The sequence below is a fragment of the Rhinichthys klamathensis genome, unplaced genomic scaffold (genome assembly GCF_029890125.1).
Source record: "Rhinichthys klamathensis goyatoka isolate OS25496 unplaced genomic scaffold, OSU_Roscu_1.1 h1tg000161l_1, whole genome shotgun sequence".
Lineage (NCBI taxonomy): Eukaryota > Metazoa > Chordata > Actinopteri > Cypriniformes > Leuciscidae > Rhinichthys > Rhinichthys klamathensis.
Window position 1 is genome coordinate 2,699,796 of NW_026606695.1, and position 26,237 is coordinate 2,726,032.

The 26,237-nt window shown below is 41.0% G+C and overlaps 1 protein-coding gene across 1 annotated transcript; it reads right to left on the minus strand.

Annotated features, from left to right (window-relative positions):
• Positions 1-361: 361 nt before the first annotated feature.
• On the minus strand, positions 362-26,150 carry LOC130091191 (insulin receptor substrate 2-A). The gene is made up of 2 exons (XM_056258936.1): positions 22,403-26,150; positions 362-578 (listed from the first exon to the last, which is right to left on the minus strand). Exons 1-2 carry the CDS (start codon positions 25,863-25,865, stop codon positions 574-576), a joined length of 3,468 nt encoding a protein of 1,155 aa, XP_056114911.1. The 5' UTR covers positions 25,866-26,150; the 3' UTR covers positions 362-573.
• Between the last annotated feature and the right edge of the window lie 87 nt (positions 26,151-26,237).

The following is a 26,237-nucleotide window of genomic DNA, read 5'->3' on the forward strand; positions in this document are numbered from 1 at the left end:
CAGACACTGAAGAACAGTGTTGATAGTACAAAAGAGGATGTTTCTACGGTCCAAAACTGAAGATGTGCGTGAAACTTTAAGTGAGAACCTAACGCAGACAGACATTCATTAAAAAGAAAAGAAAAAAAAGAAAGACACTACTGCTGTACAGTCACATCCCATCTGCAGTCTGTACCGTACCGATATATGTTCTCTCTGTTAAGCAAACGGTAAACAAACACTAAAATCTGTAATTGCACCTGAAATCTTTATGGGAAATAAATACAATTTGTACATACGCGTGATGCTTGTAAACAGCATGCACCTGTCTAAACCAGACTTGTGGATTATGGTGTCTTGGTAAGATGAACCTCCCTTTTTATGCAGCAGATAAAACATTGTGATACAAATCACAAAGCACTGAACTCATACAAGACAGAACGTATGGATGTGCTCTGAGACAGCACACATACAAATAAAAATAACCATAAGAGTCCATTAAAACAAAACTCAGGATCCTTTTGCTGTCACAGGGTTGTGTGCTCGGGCTCGCACGTTATCCGGCATCTCTGCAGGAGCTTGATGGGACAGTCCTTAGTCTGTAGTGAGAAAAAGAGAGAAAAGATTAACCCATGTACTATGTGAAGATGGGATACCATCCCTACCCTTCAATTAATCGTATCACTCAGTGTATTGATGGTTCAGTCACGTGCCATATAGTGTTTAAAGGGTTAGTTCACGCGAAAACGACCTTATTTACTCACCCGCACGTCATTTTTGGAAAAACAAATAATATTAAAAACCAGAGAGATTTTGGTCGCCCCATTGAAAAGTCCGTTCTTGCAGATCAAGCAAGCGTGGTTGAGCTTCTGTTTACCATATTTGATGAGCACCATGTGCAGCGTTCAATGTTTATATGTGCGCTCGGACTAAAAAAAGTTGTAAGCAGAGCTGTCCGTAACAAAACTCTACATTTAAATTTACTTGGAAGGACATTTAGGCTACATTCACACACTCAGTGTTTGGGGATCAGCCAGTGTGTCATGTTCATTCATACATCAGCGTACAGTAACGGCTTGCGTATTGTGAGAGAGACCTTTTTTCTTTTACATGACTATCTTTCCATTCATCCTCTACCCAGTTTTACCATCTCCTACCCGTCCCGTCTAAGGATAACACCACGTGCCCTTCACCTGTCATTGCCATCTTGATCCCGTTACAGCTCTGGTGAGCAGTGGGGTTGTACGGTGGCCTGCTTTGACCCTGGTGCACACAAACAGTGCCTTTGATAAAGGGCTTTGTCTGACCCAACAATGGTGGTGGGGGCACAATGCCACCGCTTTCAGAGCTCTCCGCACAGCGGCGTCTGGAGCGGCAGGAATGCCACTGGTTCATTGTTCAAGGGCAGGTCCGATGGGGCACCAAAGGTCCCAGAGTTCCTCCCGATCATACTGACAACCACAACCTGAGTTTACCAGGAGAGAAGCCACTTAAAACCACATCTACTGGAGTCCGCATGGGTGTCGTCTTCTGTTTATTAGAAATATGAGTCTTCAAGTTTTGTTTAGGACAGACAGAAGTTGCCATCACTCCTGCCCACACACAAAGCAGCCCAAGATCAAGGTAACCAGTCGCCCAGATGTTACATATCAACCACCTTCATATAATCCAATTTCTGATACAGCCCAAGGCTCAACAAAAACATTGCCCTGTCAACATAATTAATTCATTACATATAGCGCTTTTCTCGGCACTCAAAGCGCTTCACATAGAAGGGGGAATCTCCTCAACCACCACCAATGTGCAGCATCCACCTGGATGATGCGACGGCAGCCATATTGCGCCAGAACGCCCAACAGCTTACTGGTGGAGAGGAGACAGAGTGATGAAGCCAATTGGTATATATATATATATATATATATATATATGGGGATGATTAGGAGGCCATGATGGACAGAGGCCAAGGGGCAAATTTGGCCAGGATGCCGGGGTTACACCCCTACTCTTTCGAAAGACATCCTGGGATTTGTTGTGACCACAGAGAGTCAGGGCCTCAGTTTAACGTCTCATCCGAAGGACGGTGCTCTTTGACAGTATAGTGTCCCTGTCACTTTACTGGGGCGTTAGGACCCACACAGACCACAGGGTGAGCGCCCCCTGCTGGCCTCACTAACACCTCTTCCAGCAGCAACCTGGTTTTCTCAGAAGGTCTCCCATCCAGGTACTAACCAGGCTCAGCCCTGCTTAGCTTTAGTGGGCAACCAGTCTTGGGCTACAGGGTGATATGGCTGCTGGCAAACATTTTCACTGGCCCCGCCACAAAGGAATGCTAAAAAAAATTAAATACCAATGCATTTTAATATTTGCTCAAATATATACACACTACAGTTTACAAATCTGGGGTCAGTAATAGGTTTAATGTTTTTGAAAGAAGTCTCTAATGCTCCCCAAAGCTGCATTTAGTTGACCTAAAATACTGTAAAAACAGTAATATTGGCAAACATTATTAATATTTAAAATAAGTTATATTTTATTGCTTTAAAATATAATTCCTGTGCTGGCAAAGCTGAATTTTCAGCATCATTACTCCAGTCTTCAGTGTCACATGATCCGATGTGATCATGATCTGATTTGGTGCTCAAGAAAAAAAAATCTTATTATTATCAATGTTAAACCAATTGTGCTGCTTCCGATTTTTGTGGAAACAGTTTTAAAATTCAAAAGAACAGCATTTATTAGAATTAGAAATTTTTTATAACATTATAAATGTCTTTACTCTCTTTTGATGAATTCAATGCATCCTTGCTGAATTAAAGTGTTTTTATTTTTAGCTTTTTATATTTAAGCCTTTTCTAATTATTGGAATGTCATTCATGTTGGACTTGGCCTCATAACATAGAACAAAAACTTAAGAATTTTGAAAAAACATTCTGACTGATATGGTGCCCTAGATGGGTTCACACATTACCAAACACAACCACAAATCACCTGCAGAAATCCTTTTATTTTAGTACTGTATATCCGTTTTACTTTATCATTGCTGTTTTTTACTATATACCCTTCTACCTTTCTAGTGCAGGATCACTGCTCCACCTGTGGATGTGAAATTTTGTATTAAGTAGAGAGAGAAGAAAGGTGAGAAGGACGGGGAGAAAGAGAGACAAATAAATACAACAGTAAAAGATACTAAGAAGACTAAGGGACTCCTTATCTAGATGCCTGTTTAAATCCACCCAAATCAGTCTTAAGTGCATGGCATAAAAATCAATTTAGAAGATCAATGAATGTAACAATTTCAGTGGCATCGCATCATTGCCCCAAAGGGGCAAGTGACAGATCGGCCAACTAGCCCAGGGCCCGTGGGCCATCCTTATTGTCCTGCATGCCCTAAAGAGAGAATGACAGCTTTCAGCTTTCAGCTTCCAATAGTTTTCAGTTTTTCCTGCCTTGGAGCAAACCACAATACAGTTTGCCAGGGAATATGGCACTAACCAGTGTTGCCAGACTGGGTGGGTAAAAATTGGTTTGGGAAGGTAGACAAAATTTGGGCTGGTTTGGGATCAGTTCAGCAGTTTTCAAACATCTAAATCTTATAGGTTAATAAACAAAACTCAATGTTTGCATGTACAGTACTCCATAAAATCAGTCATTGTGACGTTACTAAACACACAGGCCAACCGCAAAGTCGGCTGGCGTTGACGTCACAGACGAGCATACACTCTAGCCAATCAGCAGGTAGACGTGATCATTCATGACTGGTGGGTTTTTAGCGCGATAACTTGTAGCTGTGTATAGGTTTAATTGATTGCTTTAACAAAGTGGCATAAATACACAGCAAGTTATATCTAGTAAAGAGTGAGAGAGTGACCCAACTCTCCAAACGTGGATTACACCTGTGGTGACTCGAAGGCTCTTTAAAAATAGGCCTATAACTAACTCTGAGAGCACAGTTGAATGACTTAATTGAAATCAAATATGGGACGACTCCTGTTCATCGTCATGTGCACACTGATCAGGACATCTGAAACTATTAAACCATCTAGATTATCCCCAACAGCTGCTGAAAGAGTTGTCAACGATTAATCCGTTTTGACTGTGCCAAGTTCTGTTTTATGTTCTACAATATGTACTTACCGAAAGACGTTCTGTCTGAAGTTAAAACGCAACACAAAGGTAAGAGCATTCTTGTTGTTGTTGCTATTTTTTTGTTGTCGGATTATCGTACAGTACAGAATGCATCAATGAATGACACATTTTAGCTGTGGTGTTTTGCATTAACGTGCGAAATGACTGCTTATTTCGATCACCTGTATTGGGCACTTTTCGCACTTAAATTGACTTCTTACTCTTGACATTGAAATTGATGCATGTTTTTTTCCGAGGGTTTAAGTTATCGGTTAGTTTCTTGATTGCCGTTTTGACAGTTTCCACCTAGACATTTTAATATTTGCTAATTCTCTTTAATGTATTTGCCCTGTTTTGATCCGTTTTCCTGGGAATTTGATTTATTTTTATTTTATCAACATTATTTTGTTTTAAGGATATAAAAATGGTGCTTATCAACCTTAATTGACATAGCAATCAAATTCTATCAAATTATTTTGGCAGTTAAAGTTTTGGGTGGGTTTTGGTGAGCTTTTGGGCTGGAAATTATTGGCCCAATCTGGCAACACTGGAACTAACAACTTGAAAAATTAAACCCAAATTATACAAGGGAGTGATGAAAGTAATGGTCAAATAGGTTTTGGGAGCTGGGAACTAGCTGCATCTTCCACAGATCATTTGCTTTAAAATCTACCCACCATTGTCACTCTAAACCCCACTGTCAAAATGACAAAGATGCTCTTTTCCATACAATAAAAAATATATATCACTGGCTGTCACTGGTGCCTCCTCAATTTTTTTTAAAATATAATAATAATCTAAGACAGAAAAGGAAGCCAACAAGAGGTTACCCCTACTCCTGCAAACAAACCAAAATGACCATTTTTAATCTGAGCCTGTCCAGTTTGGGTCATTGATGTGTTATATATTAACCACCTTTGTGGAATCAAAGAGATACCATTCAGTCGTCCTCTGTCCTAAAAAGTGAACTGCAGCACAAGACCATCTGCGTCACTTGCTGAACACCAAACTCCATGTGCGTCACCACACACACATCACAAGCATATCATAGTGTGATGCCACAGCAGGCCACCGCTATAAGTGGAACAATGACCAAACCACTGCTGCCTCCCTTTAATTCCTGGCCTATTTTAGGCGTTGTTCTGCCAGCCTACGACAGTGGGATTGCCCCTGACCCCGCGGGAGTCTCTTCTTTCACTAGTAGATGAACTTACGAAAGGTGGCACTATCCCATACAGACGTCATCGGACCAGAAGAACTGTGTTGGCATGGAGAGCTGATTTGTGTCATTAAGATCACCTTCAGTTTAGCGAGGTGCTCGGTTTCATCATGAAGAAAGGAGAATCCAAAAAGACGACAATTTGCAAATCAAGAAAGCAACAGGGATGCTATGTAAGCTCACAGCAAATGTTGTATGCTGACTTGTTTCCCAAATAATTTGTCATTTTGCTTGCAGAGCAATTCACTACTCTATATGGCAGCTTCTGGAAGAAACGGATTCAGAAATGTAGTGTTGCACTCAAGAATGATTCAGATGAATTTAAACGGGCTTCTAAATTAAGAGTCCCCACCACAATGTCTGTGTTGTCGTCTCAGTACCTTTTAATGTTGAATTTATTTGTCTCTCTTTCTTGCCATTCTTCTCTCTACATAATAAAAAATTACACATCCACAGGTGGAGCAGCTCATCATCACTAAGTGATCCTGCACAAGAAAGGTATACAGGTAAAATAACAGCAATAATAATAATAATACAATACAATTTTATTTATATAGCACATTTAAAAAAAACTGATATTGACCAAAGTGCTTTACAAAAGCCAAGGAAACAATAAGATAGAAAACACATAAAACAGTAAAGCAAAATAAAGAACAATCAAATGGAAAACCTATGAACTAAGGTAAAATATATATAAAAAAATAATGATACTCAAGATATCTATTGAAAGCAATTGAAAAAAGATAACATTTCAAAGTGGATTTAAAAATTGACAAAAGTATGGGCGGATCTGATGCAATCCGGTAGGCTATTCCATAACTTAGGGCCGATGACCGCAAAAGCACAAATCACCCCTTTTTTTTTTTTAAGTCTAGTTCTAGGAACAGATATTAGATCAGAGTCCCCCGATCGGAGTGATCTTGACTGTGAGGGCGGATGTAATAGTTCTGATAGGTATTGTGGAGCCTGGTTCTGGAAAGACTTAAAAACAAATAACAAAACGTTAAAATCAATTCTGTATTTAACTGGTAGCCAATGAAGCGAGATCAAAACCGGTGTAATGTGTTCACTTTTACACTTCCCTTTGAGGAGCCGTGCTGCGGCATTTTGAGCTAATTGCAAGCGTGTGATACACATCTGAGGGGCACCAATATATAAAGAGTTACAATAATCTAATCGGGATGTTACAAAAGCATGCATAGCAGTCTCAAAGATCTTAGACAAAAAGGGCTTAACCCTGGCTAAAAGACAAAGATGATAAAAACAGGACTTAACCACAGCACTTATCCGTTTATCATATTTAAGGTTGTTATTAAACAAAACCCCCAGATTCCGAACACAGGTGGTATTGTATGGTAACAGCGTTTGGAGATCAAAATCATGAGTGAATTTGAACCAAACAAGGTCATTTCGGTTCTGCTCTCATTAAGATTCAAGAAATTACTAGCGAGCCAGAGTTTTAGTTCATCCAAACAATCCAATATTGGCTTTAAAGCAAGCTTATCACGCTTCAAAGGCAAGTAAATGAGTGTCATCACCATACAGATGAAAAGATACCCCATTATCTAGGTAAAATAGAACCCAAAGGGGGCATGTACAGATTAGACGGTACCGGGCCAAGAATAGAGCCCTGAGGAACGCAGACGATTTGCATTTCAGACGAAGACTGTTGCCCGATGCAGACAGAATAACTCCTATTAGATAAATATGAACAGAACCATTGTAGCACCCTGCCCCAAAAGCCCACACATGGTTCTAGGCGTGATATGAGAATGTTGTGATCGACCAGGTCAAATGCAGAGCTAAGATCTAGCAAGACCAAAGCCCCAGATTGCCCGGTATTGGTAGTGACCATTACATCATTCAGGACTCTTAAGAGGGCCGATTCTGTGCTATGACGATTACATATTAATAACATATATAGTACTAAAATAAAAGGATTTCTGCATGAAATTGAGGTTGTTAGGGATGGGGGGAAAAATCGATTTACACATGAATCGCGATTCTATCTTCAACCGATTTGCATCATTTCATTAATTTCAAATACAAAGTTACACTTTAACTTTGCAGTACTAAAAGTTGACACGTTAGACACGAGTGTAATTTTTCACAATAAGTTGCGAAAAAGGACTCAATGCGGTGTTTCCACTGACGGACACACACCCGAAGCGTGAGCACAGATGCCGCCTCTCAGATGCATGCGGTCCCGAATTCAGTTCTCTTTCACAGCTTATTGCGCTTGATTGCAATGATTGCAGTCAGCTTAATAATAATATTGGGTTTGGGGTGACAAAACAGATTTCAAGGTTCACATCAAAACGAAACAGTAAATCTAGGCTTTGGGGATAAATAAAATTAACACTTATTGAGCAAGGATTAATCAAAGATTAATCAAAAGTGACAGTAAAGATTCACAATGTTATAAAATATTTTTATTTCAAATAAATGCTGTTCTTTTGAACGCTTTATTCAAAGAATCCTGAAAAAATGTATCCTATTTTCCACAAAAATATTAAGCAGCACAACTGTTTTCAACATTGATAATTATAAGAGACCTTTCTTGAGTAGTAATTCAGTATATTGGAATGATTTCTGAAGACTGGAGTAATGATGCTGAAAATTCAACTTTGACATCACAGGAATAAATTACATATTAAAATTGAAAAGTTATTTTGAATAATACTGCATTTTTAATCAAATAAATGCAGCCTTGGTGAACATAAGACTTCTTTTAAAAACAAATTAAAAACCAACCTCAAACTTAAACATATTGTTGATTATATGCAAATTAACTTGTGTCAAAAGATCAACTAATAGTGATTGTGAGTTTTGCATGCAGATCATTTTATTACATTGGTTGTCTGAAAGGAGGAACCAAGTGAGGGCAAAAAATAAATCAATCCACCAAAAAGCTGTGTGTCCATGTGGTTAAATATGGAAGTAAACCCAGCATCTCACATTTTGGGGAACTTCAAAAAGGAAGCAACATTTCATATTTATGGTTGAAATATGTATCAATAATATCTTGTTTCCTTTGAAATAAAATACAATAAAGTTTATTCTAAGAACTCAACATTTGTGTGTCTAAAACTGAAAAACCAAAAATGCTGAAAGTTGTTGAATGTGAAAAAATACAGCAAAATAACACTTTTAAACACTATTGTTAGCAAGACCTTTATCTCATTTACATAACTATCTTTACATTCATCCTCTATCCAGTTTTACCATGTCCTACCCGTCCCATCTAAGGATAACACCACGTGCCCTTCACCTGTCATTGCCATCAACGGTGTACGGTGGCCTGCTTTGACCCTGGTGCACACAAACAGTGCCTTTGATAAAGGGCTTTGTCTGACCCAACAATGGTGGTGGGGGCACAATGCCACCACTTTCAGAGCTCTCCGCACAGCGGCGTCTGGAGCGGCAGGAATGCCACTGGTTCATTGTTCAAGGGCAGGTCCGATGGGGTACCAAAGGTCCCAGAGTTCCTCCTGACCTTGATGCAATCATTACCCCACAGTGACAACCACAACCTGACCACCACCCCTACCTGCACACAAGATTAAGGTGGCCATTTTTGGTAGGCCAAATGTTATATATTAACCACCGCCCTGGAATAGATCTGAGCCATCCATCTTCTCAAACAGTCCTAAAAAAACTGAATGGCATCTGCATGGGCACCAAACTCCATACCAATCAGACATTACAAGAATGCCATTAGGGCTGGGCGATAAAACGATAGCGATAATTATTGCGATATAATTGTCCTCGATAAAATGATAACAAGAGTTCATTAAATGTTAAATATAACGAAACAACGCTACTCGTTTGAACCGTAGCATTGGTAACCGTAGCACCACACGGACCATTTATCCCCTTGGCTCAAAGTTCAAACAGCAGCGCAGCGTGAGCTTACTATACTAAAAGATACCATAGAAAACAGTTACATTTTACCATAGTATTGAGGTGCTATATGCATGGTTTTAACTGTGGTTTTGATCTAAATGTATGCTACTATGAAAGACCAATGGTTCATTTTAATAAAGCTCAAACAGTCAGAATATTTCAATTTTACCATATAAAAATTAGGTTGTTACAATTTACAGATGTTACACCTGTACATCCTAACTCAAACTACTACTACTGCTGTCAACTCAAGCTACTGTCAAATGTGCATTTCTAAAGAGACAAAACATGTAATAGGATTAATATTGCAGCCTGCACTGCAAACTGTGCCAAAGTCACAACACAACCCAGTTTCATGACTTGAAACAATTATCACCTGTTAGCAGCAGGTATCGACTGATATTAAAACTTTTATCATGATTATTTTTTGGCCATATCGTCCAGCCTTACATGTCTCATTTAGGGGAAACAATGATCAAACCACTGCTGCTCAAGCCTATATACGGTGCTGTTCTGCCAGCCAATGACAGTGAGATTTGTCCTCTGGCCCTATGGGAGCCTCTTCTTTCACTAGTAGATGAACTTATGAAGGGTGGATATCAATCGTCCAGTAGGACTGCACTGGCACAGAGAGCCAAATCATGTGATTAAGACACTGAAGCGCCTCACCTAGACAGGAATGACCCACTAACACCAAATCACAGCCAACCTGAATGTGGCAAACACACACAATCACACACACACACAAATCACCTTCTGTGGAAAGTTCTCTAAACGAAAACAGCTAAACTGCTGCAGGGCGCTCTGTTTCACCATGGCGACTGGCCACATAATTCATGATACAAGAGGACATTGGGTGGGACTTAAGCTTGTCTGAGCCACCTACAGTATGCCAGGAAACAGTCTTAAATTAAGAGACAAGCAGGTAAATCAACCAAACTGTAAGCTGCAAAAGGTGGATGTATCTTTGCAATAAGTAACTCTTTATGTAATGTGCTAACTGTGCTGTCTATTAATGTACACTATTATTAAAAAGTTTTGGGGTGGGTATTTTTTATGTTTTTGAAAGAACACAATGCACCCCCAGGGCTGCGTTTATTTGATCAAACAAACAAACAGTAAAAACAGTGACATAATAGTAATTTTGTGAAATATTACTACAATTACAACTGTTTTCTATTTGAAAATATGCAATTATGATACGCTGAATATTCAGCATCATTACTCCAGTCTTCAGTGTCACATGATCCTTCAGAAAAATCATTCTGATATGCTGATTTGCTGCTCAAGAAACATTTCGTATTAAATGTCAAGTCAAAAACTGTAATTTTTTTCAAGATTGTTTGATGAATAGAAAGTTCAAAAGAACAGAATTTGGTATTGCATCAATATTACCTTTACTGTCAATTTTGATGAATTGAATGCATCCTTGCTGAATACAAGTATTACATTTCATTTAAAAAAAAAATATTCATTCAAATTAATCACTTGTAAATTACACAAAAAAAGTCATACTTCCAGTTATTATTAGCACGAACATTAATATATCATTATTTCCCATTATGATTTTTTTGGCCAAACATGCATTCCTATTCCTATAGTTGAACTTGTAACCTACCAAATAAGTTACAAGTTCAACTTGTGTTTTGCTACACTGATCCTGGACTGAGGCATGTTACACATACACTGACTGAAGCTGAATCTATGTGAAGCGAGTGAGAGAGACAGATAAATATAGAGAGTGAAAAAGACAGAGACAGGACAGATAATAAAGTGTGCCGCACAGGGGTTTATGATGTGGTTGCTAGGCAGGCTCTGATTGGCCTTTGATGTAACCAGAACACTCCGGATATTAAAATATAATAAACACTGGTCGAGTAAGTCATAAATACAATAATTAAGCAGGAAGAATCGGTGTGAGCATGTGTGTGTTTGTGCAAAAGACTCAAGCTCAGCACACCATGTTCTGGACTAAAACATTCCTGTCATCTCTCAACCCTAATTTGGGTCCATAGGTTTTTAAAAAGCTCATGTGATAGCTAGTGTATTACTCAACAGAACACCTCAACATGTGCCAAACGCCATCACGCACACATGCACTGCAATCCACCGCTGCCTTATGCGCTCTAATTTACCCTCAACACATTGGCGAAATGTTTAAAAGGTTGATATACAAGGCTTAGGTGTGTTTATGCATGTCTATAGTTAAAGAAAACCAACATGGATCTACTAATGTTTGTGCAAACAAACATGGGGTGAAGGTCTCTTTAGGGAGGGGAAACTTGTTTGCTTGTGTATAGGGTCAAAGTTTTAGTCTGTCTTAACGTAGATCAGTAACTCAGTATACCAGTAAACTAATGGGGGTTGAACTCTAAAGGCTGATACGGACTCATCCACAATGACTGACAAACAATATTGGTCCACAGCAATACGTCACCTCAAAATCGGCCCCTAAAATCTGATCATGGTCAGGTGAACCCAAAACAGCCTAATTATACAGGACTTTTTTAAGACCGATCAGTCTCATTCACCAGCTGATATACTGGTGAAAGCTGAAAACCATATGTTGTATTTTATATCCCTAGTAAGTATGAATAATCCATCTATCAAAAGAAAAAGAGCGTACACTTCTGTTCAATAGTTTCGGGTTGGTAAGATTTTTTTTTTATATCATGAAAGTGTCACCAAGGCTTAATTTATTAGATCAAAAATGCAGTAAAACAAAAATAGAGAAATATTATTACAATTTAAAATATCCTTTACATTTGAATATAGTTAATATTATTTATTCATGTGATGGCAAAGCTGAATTTTCAGCATCATTAATCCAGTCTTCAGTGTCACGTGATCCTTCAGAAATCATTCTAATATGCTGCTCAAGAAATATTTTTATTATTATCATTGTAATGTTGAAAGTGATGCTGCTTAATATTTCTATTAATATTCAGGATACTTTGATTAATATAGCTCAAAAGAACAGCATTATAAACAGCATCTCTAACATTATAAAAGTCTCTTTTGATCAATGTAATGTGTCCTTTAAATTCTTAAAAGGTTAAGTACTAATAAAAAATAAATAAATAAATATCTTACTGAACCTAAACTTTTAAATGGTAAGTTAAGTCATTTGCGGAATACAGAAATTTTATAATTTTGCTGGTTAAAATCCCATTCTGACAAGAGAGTTTCTCTTATGTGTTAGCAGACTTTAAAAGAAAGATGATAAAAAGTCATTTTATACAATTAGGTATGTGTATAGTTGTTCTCAGTCTCTCATATGCTTTGTAAAGCATGAAAGGGATATGCGGGTTTGTGCGTGTTTGAACAGAATTTAACACAGGAAAAGGATCCGGTTACCTGCGGTCCTCATTTCCTGCAATAAGAGCAATACTGTTCAGCACATGCCATGGTCGTAAATAAGGTGGGCTCTCAAAATAACGCTGTAAATATAGGCATATGTGATGTACAGAAGGACATGATGCCTCTTGAGCACGACTTTAGCCCAGCACAGCTCATTTCTCAGAGGACTGAGATCTCCCAACACAAATGCACTTCATTATGTACAACGTTTAGACTCTTTTTGCATCCAAAAGTTGCTCTCAGTAATTTTGCCCATATTAAAAACTTGCACAAAAAGAAATATATAGTACTTTCAAATAAAACTATGGTTACTTCATTGAGATAAAGACTATAGCCATGACACAGTGGAGCAATAAAAGCAGTTTTAAACTATATGGAGTGCGTCACTTCATGGGGTTTATATGCACATAATTATCTAAATAAGGGGATTCCCAGGTAACTCCACTAGTATCCACATTTTCGCTCACAGGACAAACTAATCATGCCACCCGCTAATAGCACATTTCTAGCCTGGGAAAACCCAGACAACTTCCGGCAAATTTAGATTTGCTCTGAAAGTTAGTCTGGCAAAGAGCTCATTTAAGCTCATTTCCAATCCGCCGAAATCGAGGCACCAATCAGAAACGTTGGGGCGGCCTTTACATGATGACGACAGCGCTGGGATTTTGAAGCAGATTTTGTAGCCTACATTACAAAGATGGATGCCGCCGTCGAACATCACTCGTTCGAATCGGCTATCGCGTCTGTTTTAAGCGATTTGAACGTTTCCTTTTTGTTAAAAACCGAGCAAAGAACAACACTTGGAGATGTTTCTCCCCCCCGCTCTGCATACGTCATCTCCTTCATCGCTCTGATTGGTTTTAGGTCTATACGCGACGTCCGTTGGTGACGCCCCTCTGGAAATGATTTGTCTATGACGCTTTGCCAGACCATAACTCAGTTACAACTGAGAATGGTCTGGTTTTAACCAGGCTAGCACATTTCAACAACGACACCAGAAACTGTGCCTAATAAAGAAAATACTGTACCTGTAATTAAGTCCTATTAGAGAGTCAATCAAGTATGCTTTTCAAAATGGAGTTTTACTGCTAAATCTGATCCAAATATGATCAATTCAGCTCACTGAAAAAAAATATATATAATGGATTATAATGGATTATAATATATAATGGATTCCTAGTAAACACTAAAATATAATAGTTACAGTGTTGAACTTGTAACTATCACTTATTACCAGCCATACATGCACATTGAGATCGATCAGACTTTACTGTAGCTCCAGCAGCAATATAGCCAATATAAGCCATTTTCATAAAGGTTCACAGACACTTAACAAAAAATTACTATGGTATTTCCATGTTTTTAGACACAGAATCATGCAGGCATGTGATCAGCTAAAAAAAAAAAGGAAACCCTTTGAAATCTTTGTTGACAACAGGTTTATAAACGATTCTCTTTGGGAATTTGGGAAGATGGTTGGCGCATGTTGCATTCCCAAATGCAAATTATCATCTACTCAAACACAGCACTTGCAGAGTAGAATTGACTGTAAATCGAAACTAAAAATTAACTCTGAAACATGCAGCTTGTCAGACTATATTATATCTCAATTTGATGGTTGCACTAAGCCACATCACATTCTCACAACCATGCAGTGTCAAAATTCAGTTATTAGGCACTAGTTACTAGGCAACTGGCGAGTAACACGTTTCAATGCTGAATTTTATTCGCATTTGACACTTTAAACACTGGCTAACATGCTATGTATGGGTGTCCCGCAGATGGCGCAGCAAGCTCATGCAGCGCTGTCAGAAGCAATGCGTGCATGAAATCAAATAACATTGTGTAGTTTATTTAGTCATTGTTTAAGGCTATTTCGCAATTTCAATCATCGTAAAGTAACCAGCCACAAAAAAACTTATTTTTTCACATGGGTCAGTCATGCTTTTCAGGTCGGAAAATACAGAAATCTGTATAAATACGAGGGGAAAGAAATCACATCCCTGATCATGGTATTCATAAGTACTCATGAGTATCATATAAATAACATCAATAATATAATACGATATAATATTATCTGATAGCTTCATTGTAACATGGTACCATTACAGTACATGTTTGCAAGGGGAATGAACAGAATGAGGCTTTAAACTGAAACGCAGCCTCGGATCAGACAAGACTACATTAGATATGCAGCAGAGACCAAAATAACCATTTCAAACATTTCTCCACTCAATTGGAGGATCTGACCATTTAGTACAGAACAAACTGGTCTGTTCTCTGCTACCTTGGCCGTTTACCTCGTGATGTGTGATAGTCCAAGAGTGAGCTCTGAAAAATGCTATGTGTTGTGATTAAAACGCATTCCTGTGCAGCTATGCACTCGCTAATTTACATTCCAACACTACAAAGAGCGTGCATACTCCATATTCAGACAGACCCCGGTACAAGCACAGACAAAACATTGCCTTCTTAACATACCAGTGCCACACTCAGTTGACCTGCCCACAACAGGTCAGAATCAAATGCATTTATTGTATTGAGGTTAAAGGTGCTGCAAGCAATCTTAGAAATTTCACTAAGGCCCCGTCCACACTACTGCGTTTTCGTTTAAAAACGGAGACCTTTTGCTACGTTTGCACCTCCCGTCCACACTAAAACGGCAAAAACGGAGACCCAAAACGGAGATGTTTAGAAACGCTGCCGATCCGTTTTTCGTTTTGAATCTCCGGAGGGCGTTTTAGTGTAGACGGGTCAAAACGGAGGACTTTAGAAACGATGACGTAGTAGAGGCTCACACTCGGCTCTATGATTGGGTGTCATCAGTCATGGCGTATATCTTTGCTAGCAGCTGTTGTACAAGTAAATTCTGCATTTTACAACACTATAACTGCCTACATGCGCCGGAGTCAAGCTATTATTCGAGCGATCTGTGACAATTCCCGTGTGCAGCGGCGGCGTTGACCGTACATGGAGCGTCGGTTTGGGGTTAACCCAGAGCATGGTGGGATAATTTAATCAATAAAGTTGTGTTTACACCGGCACGCGCATGCCCAGTGTTGGTGAATGGTCACGTGATCCGCGTTTTCAGTCGTTTTAATGTGGATGGAGATAAATTCTAATACGCAGCTAAAACGCTGGTGTGGACGGAGATCGTATTCGTTTTAATTATCCGTTTCTAAACTAAAACGCAGTAGTGTGGATGGGGCCTAAGTTGCACCATTTTGCTAGCCTGACTTCGTCATACTCATATTCTAGTCAGAATGTGAGTCTGATACTGCTCCATAGGCCTTTGATTATGAGGCGTGTCTTAACCGAACCAAAAAAAAAAAAAACTCTGCACTCGATTGGATAGACCTACAACCAATCAGAGCAACGCAGTAATTGTTTTTTTTATGAGCTACGCATAGTTGTCAACAGAACTCAACTGCACGCACGCTGGTAGTAGTAGTAAAATAATGAGTTTTGCTTCTTTTACTTGGTCCTCCGTGAGTGCGACCAAAGGAGAAACCACAACGACCACAGGGTTTTCATTGTGTCCCATAGCGACCATCAGAGCCAGCTGATAAAATAAACTTTTGCCGAATCCCGTAGGAAGGACGGCAAATGCATCTTTCCGATCGACAAATGCCTTGATTGCAGTTCTCCGTTCGTCTTTTAAAATGAATGCGCTGTCGATTTCTTTTACAACAGACGTGATAGCGGAATCTATACATCTCAATTCTCCAGCTGCAGTCACCTTTGAGGGAAACCAGTTCAACCCAAGCGCTCTTTGATAACGTGATGATTACGTAACTGCAGATCATCTGTCCATCATCGTATAAAGCCCGCCCTGGCAATTTGATTGGCCCGACTAATTCTGAACCGATCATAATTACTCCTCAATGGATCGAGTCCAGACCGAACTTCCAAGACCAAAAAATGTTGTGGGCGGGGTTCGGGCTGGCATCCAGGCTACCATTTTGCTAACTTTAACAAACTCCTTCCAAAACCTCTACCTGCAAAAAGACATCTCGTTAAACCTTAACTTGTACAATGTTTTTATAGTGTTCCTTATTGGCAAAAAAGGGGCAAGCAACTTCCTTGACTCTTTTTTTGCTGTTTGCCCAGTGTAGAGCTGTCACAGAGACAGGTGCCCATTCAGAGATACCTGTCAGGTGGTATGGTCATTGAATGCATTTGAAAACAGCTTACAACACCTTTGAAAACCACCAGTAATAAGAACGATGGCGAAGGTCTTTGAATTGATTTGGTCAGAGGCTGATTTGAGCTGCTTGTGCTGCTGTGGTTGAGTATTCATCAGCACTACTGGAGTGGCTAAATTATGAAAGAAATTCAGAGATGGAGAAACAGTAATACTAGACAGACAGAAATGGGGAAAGAAAGACTAATCAGGAGAGAAAGTCTGGAGTACTCAAGTACCCTGGCCAGGGCTCAACAATATAAGAACTTCACTAGCATTTGTGTGAAAAGATTACCATTTGCACATGTGGAAAATTATTTGAGTGAAGGTTATCTGTGCAAGTGAAATACTTGGTGTTTTCCCTCACAAATTGAAGTGGGGTGAGATCATTCAGAGCAGCAGTGTTTAAAAACAGATTCAGCTAACTTTGAGTTCCTAACCCAAGCGCAGAGTCATGACCATGATACAGCAGAATCAGGAGCATTTCCCCCGAGACAAGGGAGGCAGTGCTTCTTCCACACTCTTCCAAAAAATCCACAGTACAAAAATCCACAAAGACAATGAAAATATTATGAAATATGACCGTAAAAAAAAAAAAAAAAAAAAAAAATATATATATATATATATATATATATATATATATATATATAAAAACAAAAATTTTTCTAAAGTGACACTGTCGAACAGCAACACCAACAATTAAAGTTACCGCGAGAGGCAGTGCCTCTCTGAGCTCATTGAGTTTTAAAGGGATACTCCACTTTTTTTGGAAATAGGCTCAATTTACAACTCCCCCAGAGTTAAACTGTTGAGTTTTACCGTTTTTGAATCCATTCAGCCGATCTCCGGTTCTGGCGGTACCACTTTTAGCATAGCTTAGCATACATCATTGAAGTGGACAAGACCATTAGCATTTCTCATTAAAAAATGACCAAAGTGTTTCGATATTTTTCCTATTTAAAACTTGACTCTTCTGTAGTTACATCGTGCACTAAGACCGACGGAAAATGTAAAGTTGCGATTTTCTAGGCTGATATGGCTAGGAACTATACTCTCATTCCTGCGTAATAATCAAGCAACTTCACTGCCGTACCATGAGTGCAGCAGGCGTAATGATATGACGCAGCGCCTGAAAATAGTTCCGTTGTGTTGATGGAAGGTGGCCTATTTTCAGGCGCTGCGTCATATCATTACGCCTAGCATTACGCCAAAAATATCGAAACTCTTTGGTCATTTTTTTTTTAGAAATGCTAATGGTCTTGTCCACTCCAATGATGTATGCTAAGCTATGCTAAAAGTGGTACCGGCAGAACCGGAGATCGGCTGAATGGATTCAAAAACGGTAAACCTCAACAGTTTAACTCTGGGGGAGTTGTAAAATGAGCCTATTTCCAAAAAAAGTGGAGTATCCCTTTAAAGGTGCAGTATGTGAGATTGACAGCTAGCGATTGAAATGGGTTCTGCAGTCCAAATTCCCCCGGCCCCTCCTGCTCAGACTCGAAGCTCACGCGGGTTGCCAGATTGAGGATGCAATGGAATGCGAGGAGACTTACACACTAAGTTGAGGAGTTGATTTATGATGAGTTGATATCGCGTTTTAATATGCGCCAGTTCATAGAGATTTTAAGATGGGTGCCGAGGCCTTTTAGGTCGGGTAGAATCTGCGGTCTTTGCCTCCATCGTGCTTTGATTGGCCTATTATATTGTTTACATGATAAATCCCGACTCTCATATTAATATATGTTCTGCATCCACAAACCGATCGAAATGAACAGTTAAATAATGCTGTTAATGGGAAGACTAAAATAAAATACTCACGCACTTAAGATATCAAAATCAGCTTGGTGAAATTAACACATCTTTGTGTCTGTGAGCAATATTTAGCTTTGATGACAGATGGTCCAAAAATAAGCCGACTATTAAACAGAACAAATAAAAAAGCAGCAAATAAAATATATATGAAATATTCCATCTGTTCTTATACTGTGTTCTTATACTTTTTAATTTTGAGTAAATGTAACAATGGTTAATGGCTTGATTAGATTTAAACTTGGTTTAAAAAAATAGAACAGTATTGTTCTATTGTAGAACATTAATGCAAAATAGAAGCATATTGATTTTTTAAGTATAAGTAATGTTTATTTATTTAACCTGGAAAATGTGCCAATACTACGTGTAACTGGAACATGAATTTACATGAAATAACACACTGCGGACTTTGCCTCCTCATTTCAGAACACCACTGCACACCAAAGAGAAAATGGTACTTTGGCACTGAATTATTGGTAACGCTTCCTTTTACAGTACAGTACTTACGTGTACTTACAGTGTACTTACCTAGAAAGTACTGGCTAATATAAGGTAAGTACATGGGTTAGGGGCAGGTTTAGGGGTAGGTTCAGAGTTAGTACCTAGTTATTACCCAGTAATTATAATTACTATAATAAGTACATAGTAAGTACATAGGTAACAGGACTGTAAAAGGAAGCGCCGAAGCGTTACCGAATTATTTCCATATTCACATACCATTGTACTCCATGGTACTTCAAAGAATAACATGGCACTACTGAGGTACAATAAAGTTACAAATATTGAAAAAGAGTTCAATAATACTGGTGAAAAAGAGCAGAGCGTGCACGAGTGAGAGACAGATTAAGAGTTAGACAACTGGCTGGACTGAATCCTAGTTTCTCCAGGTGGATGAACACAGCAGGCTTAAGAACAACATTTTTCGACACTGATGCATTTCCTGCAGCACAACTCCCTCCATGCTGTAAAATGCTGAGACTATTAACCCACATCAAAGAAACCAGTGGATGAGCCAACAAAACATGCACGAGCTTGAAACATGAAACTGTACAACATGTTTGGTACCAACACCTGGCACCAATAGAGCAGCAGTGGTCCTCAAACTGAGGTCTGCAAACCACTGGTGATGCTAGAGGATTGTGGCCAGCACTAATAATAATAATAACAACAACAACAACAACGACAAAAGAACCAACACTGAAAGTGACTAATTCATCAACTCATAAAAATGAATGAACTGGTTGTTTTAACAATTTTACAGTAAAGCAGGGCTCGCAAGTAGTTGAAAATGGGGGGGAGGGGGGGGGTTATACTTTGTAATATCCATGACTCCTATAAACAGTATCCATGACTAGCAAGTAGACGATATCAACTAAACCTAATCATACAAAAATCCAGTAATGTCTAGTAACTACCCAGACCAACATGTAGTATGGACACAGATAAAAAGGTTTGGAATTTTGTAGTTTATGTTACTGGTCTTATGCTGGCAGGCATGTACAGACACAATAAACATGCAGGCAACACAGAGATGATGCAATCCATATATGAAACTGAGGTTCACTTTTGAGATGTCATGCTAACTTTTGAAAGACAACATACATGGTCACATTATAGCTATAAATAAATGGGATAGATAGATGGATAGATTAATAGTGTATCAAACAAGATTAGCGAAATTCAAAATATGAAATGTGTAAGTGTTTCAATGTAAATTAATTTATACCAAAAAGATGTGCAGAGATAACTGCAAGTAAACCATCTGCATGTCAAACTCCCTGTATAACATTTAACGGTTTCGTCTGAGCAGTACTCAACATTGACTCGATGGTGTGAGTTTAGGTGGGGACAACCTGTTTGTTTAAAGTTATGGCAGATGGAGACCTATTTGGTGTTTGTGTGAAATTAGCCTGCAATAACTAGTGGAGACTAATAGCATAGTAGCCTACCTGCAGTGCCCCCAAAAGCATGCCAGTGTATTTCGAATCCTTCAGCCAATGACATACCATGCATTATGCTTAATGTTACAGCAAAACCCAGCAGTCTACAGTATATCTGTAGATGGTTGGTGGTAGGGCTGCACGATATCCGGGTTTAACATCAATATCGTAATGTGTATATTCGCGATAGTCACATCGCAGGATGTGTGATGTCAAGTATAGGGATCGTAGTTTATCCGTACAGACCAGGCACCATGATTCGAAAAGCACCTGTTTCTCAGATTAATTGCAAAGTTTAACCATCACAGACTGTTAGGACCTAAAAATGTGCAAATGATAAACTTTCCATTTAAACATTCAAGCGATTTTAAACCTTTCGATGGTAAGACGACACGAAAGAGAACTCAATTTCGCACGCTGTTTTCTGTGGGCACACACAGAGCAGCACAGACAGTATGCAAACACTGAATTCTGGTCTCCTCCTTGTCTATTTGTGCTTGAATAGACACACACGTAAAATTATGCCAAAATGCCCATCTTTCTTCCTAGGCATAGTATAAACTTCCAGACAGGTGTGTCTGTTGAGGCAAGCTGAAGCTAAACTCTGCAGGACAGTGGCCCTAAAGGACTGAGTTTAGTTCACATAAGCCCCTGGCTTATGTGAACTACACAATTGAGAAAGAAAACAGATGCGTATCATTATGGATTCGTGCCTAATATTCCTGCTGCTGTCTGTGGCATTGTTCAACAAATCAAACAACAAAATACAAAGAAAATCACTTTTGTAGCTTTAACAAAGATGAATTATTTTTACATTTTACATTAGATTTTTCAATTTATGTAGGCCTACCTGAAATACAAAGCACTGTTATTTCCTTTGTATCTTTGTTCTATTGTATTTATCTATGCTTGCAATTTGTTAATTATTTTCTACACAGATTCACTCCAATAAAATAAAAAAGTCAACCCAATCATTCTGGAATCATTAATTCTTCCTAAATAGAGCCATTCAAGTAATGATTTCCTATCGCAATGTATATCGCAGAAAAACAAACTATTACAATGTCAGGTTTTTTTTTTCAATATCATGCTGCCCTAGTTGGCTGGCAATGCTGCCTGAAAATAAAGTTTCCTGTGTATCATCACCTGAGTCATGCATGCTGTTTGCCAAAGAAAATAAAGGTATGAGAAAAAGAGAGAGGGTGAGAGATGCTAGAAAGTTATCAGAAGCTTTAAACCAACCTTTTCTCTCTCACACACATACATACATATATCTCTGCTTCAACTACGATAAACAAATTAGTCATCTAGGGCTTGCTGAGAACACTGACTCACTAACACTGCATTCTCTCACTCCCCCTGCTGCAACACACACTCAGCCAAGTACATAGCAGTCCCTTAAAGTGGATATTAAAAAAAGATAAACATTTTGGGCAAATGAGTTAGAGAACGCAACAGGAAGGAGATGGCAAGAGGAGGGGGGCCATTTCAATAAAGTTGTTTTGAACAGTTTGTCCAAAAATTACAAATTCTGTCATTTACTCACCCTTATGTCATTCCAAACCTCTACGCCTTACTTTCTTCTGTAACACACTCAAAAAATATATTTTGAAGATACAATTAAAGTCAACAGGGTCCAAACAACATTGGACTTTCAGTGTATGGGGATTTTTTTTTTTTTTCTTGACTATATTTTTTGTTCCACCAAAGAAAGAAACGCATACAGGTTTGGAACGACACAAGGGTGAGTAAATGAATTGGCATATCAAATTTTGGGGTAAACTAACCCTTTTAATTTACTAAAAAATATTTTCATAGATTGTAATGCAGTATGGATGACTGTCAAGAAAAACAATTAGAGTCAAATCAAAGATTGCTAACCTTTAGACACTGCTGTAAACTCCTCAGATTTCATTAAATCTATGCTGGCATAGGCACCGTTCTCTGGAGGAGGAGCGCTGGGGGATGGCAAGGGAAGCGCATCATGAGCGTTCCCAGGCCGGAGATCATCTCTCAGGTCTAGGGAGATGTAGTTCAGGCCATTCTGGTGTTCCACAGTTATAGTCCTTGCAGACCTTACAGAGGGGGAATTTGCTCTATCTGATGTGGTTCCCAGCATTACATCACTACTGGAAGGCATGCTATCAATCCAAACGCAGTCAAAAGTTTGTCCCTTGTTGCGGCCCACCTGCTGAGCCCCAACATTGCTAGGTACGGTGCCATTGGTGTCCGAGCCACTTCCACCTGACGCTCCCGAAGATGTGACAAAGGTCTCTGAACTGTGTCTCCGCCTGCCCTGAGGATCAGCACGGACAACTTTGGGCTCAGTCGGGGGGCTGAAGGGGAAAAACTGTTGCTCCAGAACACATAGGTGCTCAAGCATGGCTGTGGGGCTCTTCGACTCGTCCTCAGGCCCAAAGGACATTTCTGTGTAGTCGTCAGGCTTACCCACCATGAGCCCGCTGCAGTGGGAGGATGAGGAGGGCCGGATATATGAAGGAGGATTCCAAGGGGCAACCAGAGAGGGCCGAGGGGACCGACTCTTAGGTGGAAGTCCAGCCACCTCGACAGTCATGTAGTCCTGCGGCAGAGGGGACTTACGCTGCTCCCGGTTGATACTGAGGTTTGATGGAGAACCTTCAGCAGACAACGGGCAGGCAGTATATGTGGGCCGATCCCCAAATTCAATATTCATGTATTCTCCAGGGCTGGAAGGCCGCACTGCCGCTTCACATGCTCTCAGAGAGCCGTGACTTCGCCTTCCTAGAGGCAGACGGTTCGGCCGAACAGCACGGCGGTCCGTGAAGCTATTATGCTGAGAAGACTCAGAAGGTGGGCACCTGCTACTGCGATCTGGGGTGGCTGTGGGCGAGATGTAGACTGGTTTCGCTGGGGAACTCATGGGGACATAATCATCATGCTCAGCCTGGTCTCTGGATGGCGCTTTGTATGAACGAGGGAGAGAGAAATATGGACTGTAGGACTTGGGGACACCAGGAGTGGTCAAGGCATAATAATTCTCTGTGGAAAGCTTTTGAGCATTAGCTGTGGAGCTGCTCTGAGACATATCCATGTATTCTGCATTCTTGGGGCAGTCAGAGGCTCTCTGTGCCTCTGCTCGTCTGCTAATGTCAGGGCTGGAGGGGAGGGGGGAGTCAGCAGCCCCACTCCTACCTGGGAGCATCATCATGTAGCCTTGAGAGTCTGTGTGCTGGGGAACATTTAAAGCAGACCTTTGGATTTGTGGAGAGGCAGAGAGGAAGATATTTGGTTGCATAGGCATGTAGTCTGCATCACTAGTGGAGGGCAGCACACCTGCCATCATGGGCATGTACCCATCATCCTTAGGAGCGTCAGCAGGCCGTAGGCTAGGGGGCCGGTCCTGGCTGTGTTCAGAACTGGAGCTGTAGTCAGAACAGAGGGAGGAGGAGGTAGAGACAGTCTGGGCACTGCCACTCCAAGAGCTACTCTCAGCCACAGCCTCGTCCAGCGAGAAGGTGGTCTGGGTCATCTTTTGATAAACAGCTACTCCAGCAGCACTAGCACCCCCAACGTACCTGGAGAAGGAGGTCGTCCGCCTCCTTAAAGACCCCGGGCGTGAATCTTCATCAGCACTCTCATCTCGGGTGGCCTCAGCCGCGCTCGTTCCGAACACGTCACGATTCCAGCCCATAGCCATGTAGTCATTGAGGCAGTGCTCCTCACGGATGGGTGGTGTGTTTCCCAGGGAGTCGGGGGTGTTGCTGCGTACTCTGAAGTAGCGGAAGTCTCCAGGGCTGGAGCCATACTCGTCAGATGAGTTGAAACCTCCATCGCTTGGGGATCCACAAATGGATGCGCTGGAAGGGCGAGTGATGGTGTCTGACACAGAGCCATGCCCGCTGCTGCTAGACATGCTGATCGGACTGGTGGTTGAAGGGAAGTGTGACACTGGCAGCGAGGCTGAACGGGCATGATAATTGGAGCCCGGTGGGGCACGAATGTAGCGGCCTCCGGCCCCACTGCTACTTTCCTGCCGGCTCAGGTTAGCACGGGCTGTGTTGAGATGAATAAGGCTACCTGTCACAGAGCGAAAGGGACGGTTCATTGTGCTCTCTCCCTCGCTGGAGGTGCGGAATCGGTATCCGTTCGCTCCACTGCTCTTCCTGCTAGATGGAGTGCCCACCACAGACTCTGTCCGAGACCGCCGCTGGAGCCCTGTCTGGCTGGGCGGCAGATTGCCCAAATGTCGCCGCGTAGTGATAAAGCCCATCGGGTTGGTGCCAGAAGACTGGCTTTTGCTTCTGGGCCTGAACTCAGTAAATGCCTTCAGCGCCTTCATGGTCTCTAAAATGGTCTCATGCATGTTTTGAGCCACCACAGAATCATCCACCTGCATCCAAACCTCCCCAGGCCCTATAGAAGAAGAGCGGCCAACCTCAATAAAAAAGAAGCTCTCCGAATGGCCACAGCGTCTGATATTCATCAGCTGCAAGTTCACGCAAGGCGTCTCAGAGTTCAGCTTCACCAGGTGGATGCTCTTGGCAGAGAGACAGAGCCTATACACGCCAGTTAGATTCTTCGTCTGGCCCAAGCCCTTTGGTTTAACATTCACCTGCCACACTTCCTTAAAGTCAGTCCCTGGGGTCACAGTACCGTATCCATCGTCAATCTCTTCCGCGTCCAGGTGGCCCCTCTTCCCCTCACTCATAAGCTCGCTGAGCGCCTGGTACCACTCCTCCTGCTCCTGCTCATTCTCAGCAACAATAGCAAAGTATTCATCCTTAGTATACAGAGCAATGAGATGTTTATTCTTTGAATCTGCCCTTTTATTCACCGTGAAACACTGGTAGAGATAGATCACTCTTTTGGGGGGAGAGGCGCCAGCTGAGGCGGCGGCAGCAGCGCTCGAGCGCAGGGTGTTTCGGAATTTCTTCTCGCTGTCATAGTATTCCAGTCTGCTCGGCCCCAGTTTACTCGACCCCCGCAAGACGAAAAACCTCTTATGGCCGTGTTTCTGCTTTCTCAGATAACCGCACTTCCTAATTTCGTCAGACACAGCAGAGCTGGAGTTCACAGCTGGGGAAGCTGAGGTAGCGTGTGTGTTGCTCGCAGCAGAGTCCTCGTACGCCCGGTTAAACGAGGTCGTGGATCCTTTCCTCGCCGGTGATTCCAGGTGGTGTTGATGTTGATCACTCGGTTGATGAAAAGCAGCGCCGCCGACATCCAGTACGGAAGGGGGTTCCCCGACAGAGATGTCGCCGTTCGCCGTTGCAGGTTTACCGTTAGTCCCGATAGCCCGCTGTTGCGTTTCCAGCATCAACATAGCGGCTTTGCCTTCTTGGTAGTTCGCGAAATTTGCCATCAGATAGGAGATTAAAGGTCACTTTACCTCATACTTATAGACCGAGACCCCATGTTTGTTTGGGGGGAACCGTGTCTCAAGCGGCGCGCTGAAGTCTTTTCAGTGTTGAGCTTCTCTCGGCCGCCACATGAAAAGCAGATATCCCAGTCAATGCTCCTAGAACTCAATGCCAGCGACTGCAACATGACCACATTTACCCGATCTATTATCGGTAGATCCTCCTAGCGGGCTACCAATCTGCTCCTCGCGCCCTGTGTGTACACTACGGAGCACAGCACAAACAACACATGACTCGTGCGTCATTCGCTTGTGGGTGGCAGGAGGCACCCGATTGAGCGAAACGTGTGATTGAAAGCTGCTACGACCAATCAC

What these genes read in the sequence shown, in the direction of transcription:
- LOC130091191 (XM_056258936.1), bottom strand. Translation starts at nt 25,865, where the DNA reads ATGGCAAATTTCGCGAACTACCAAGAAGGCAAAGCCGCTATGTTGATG.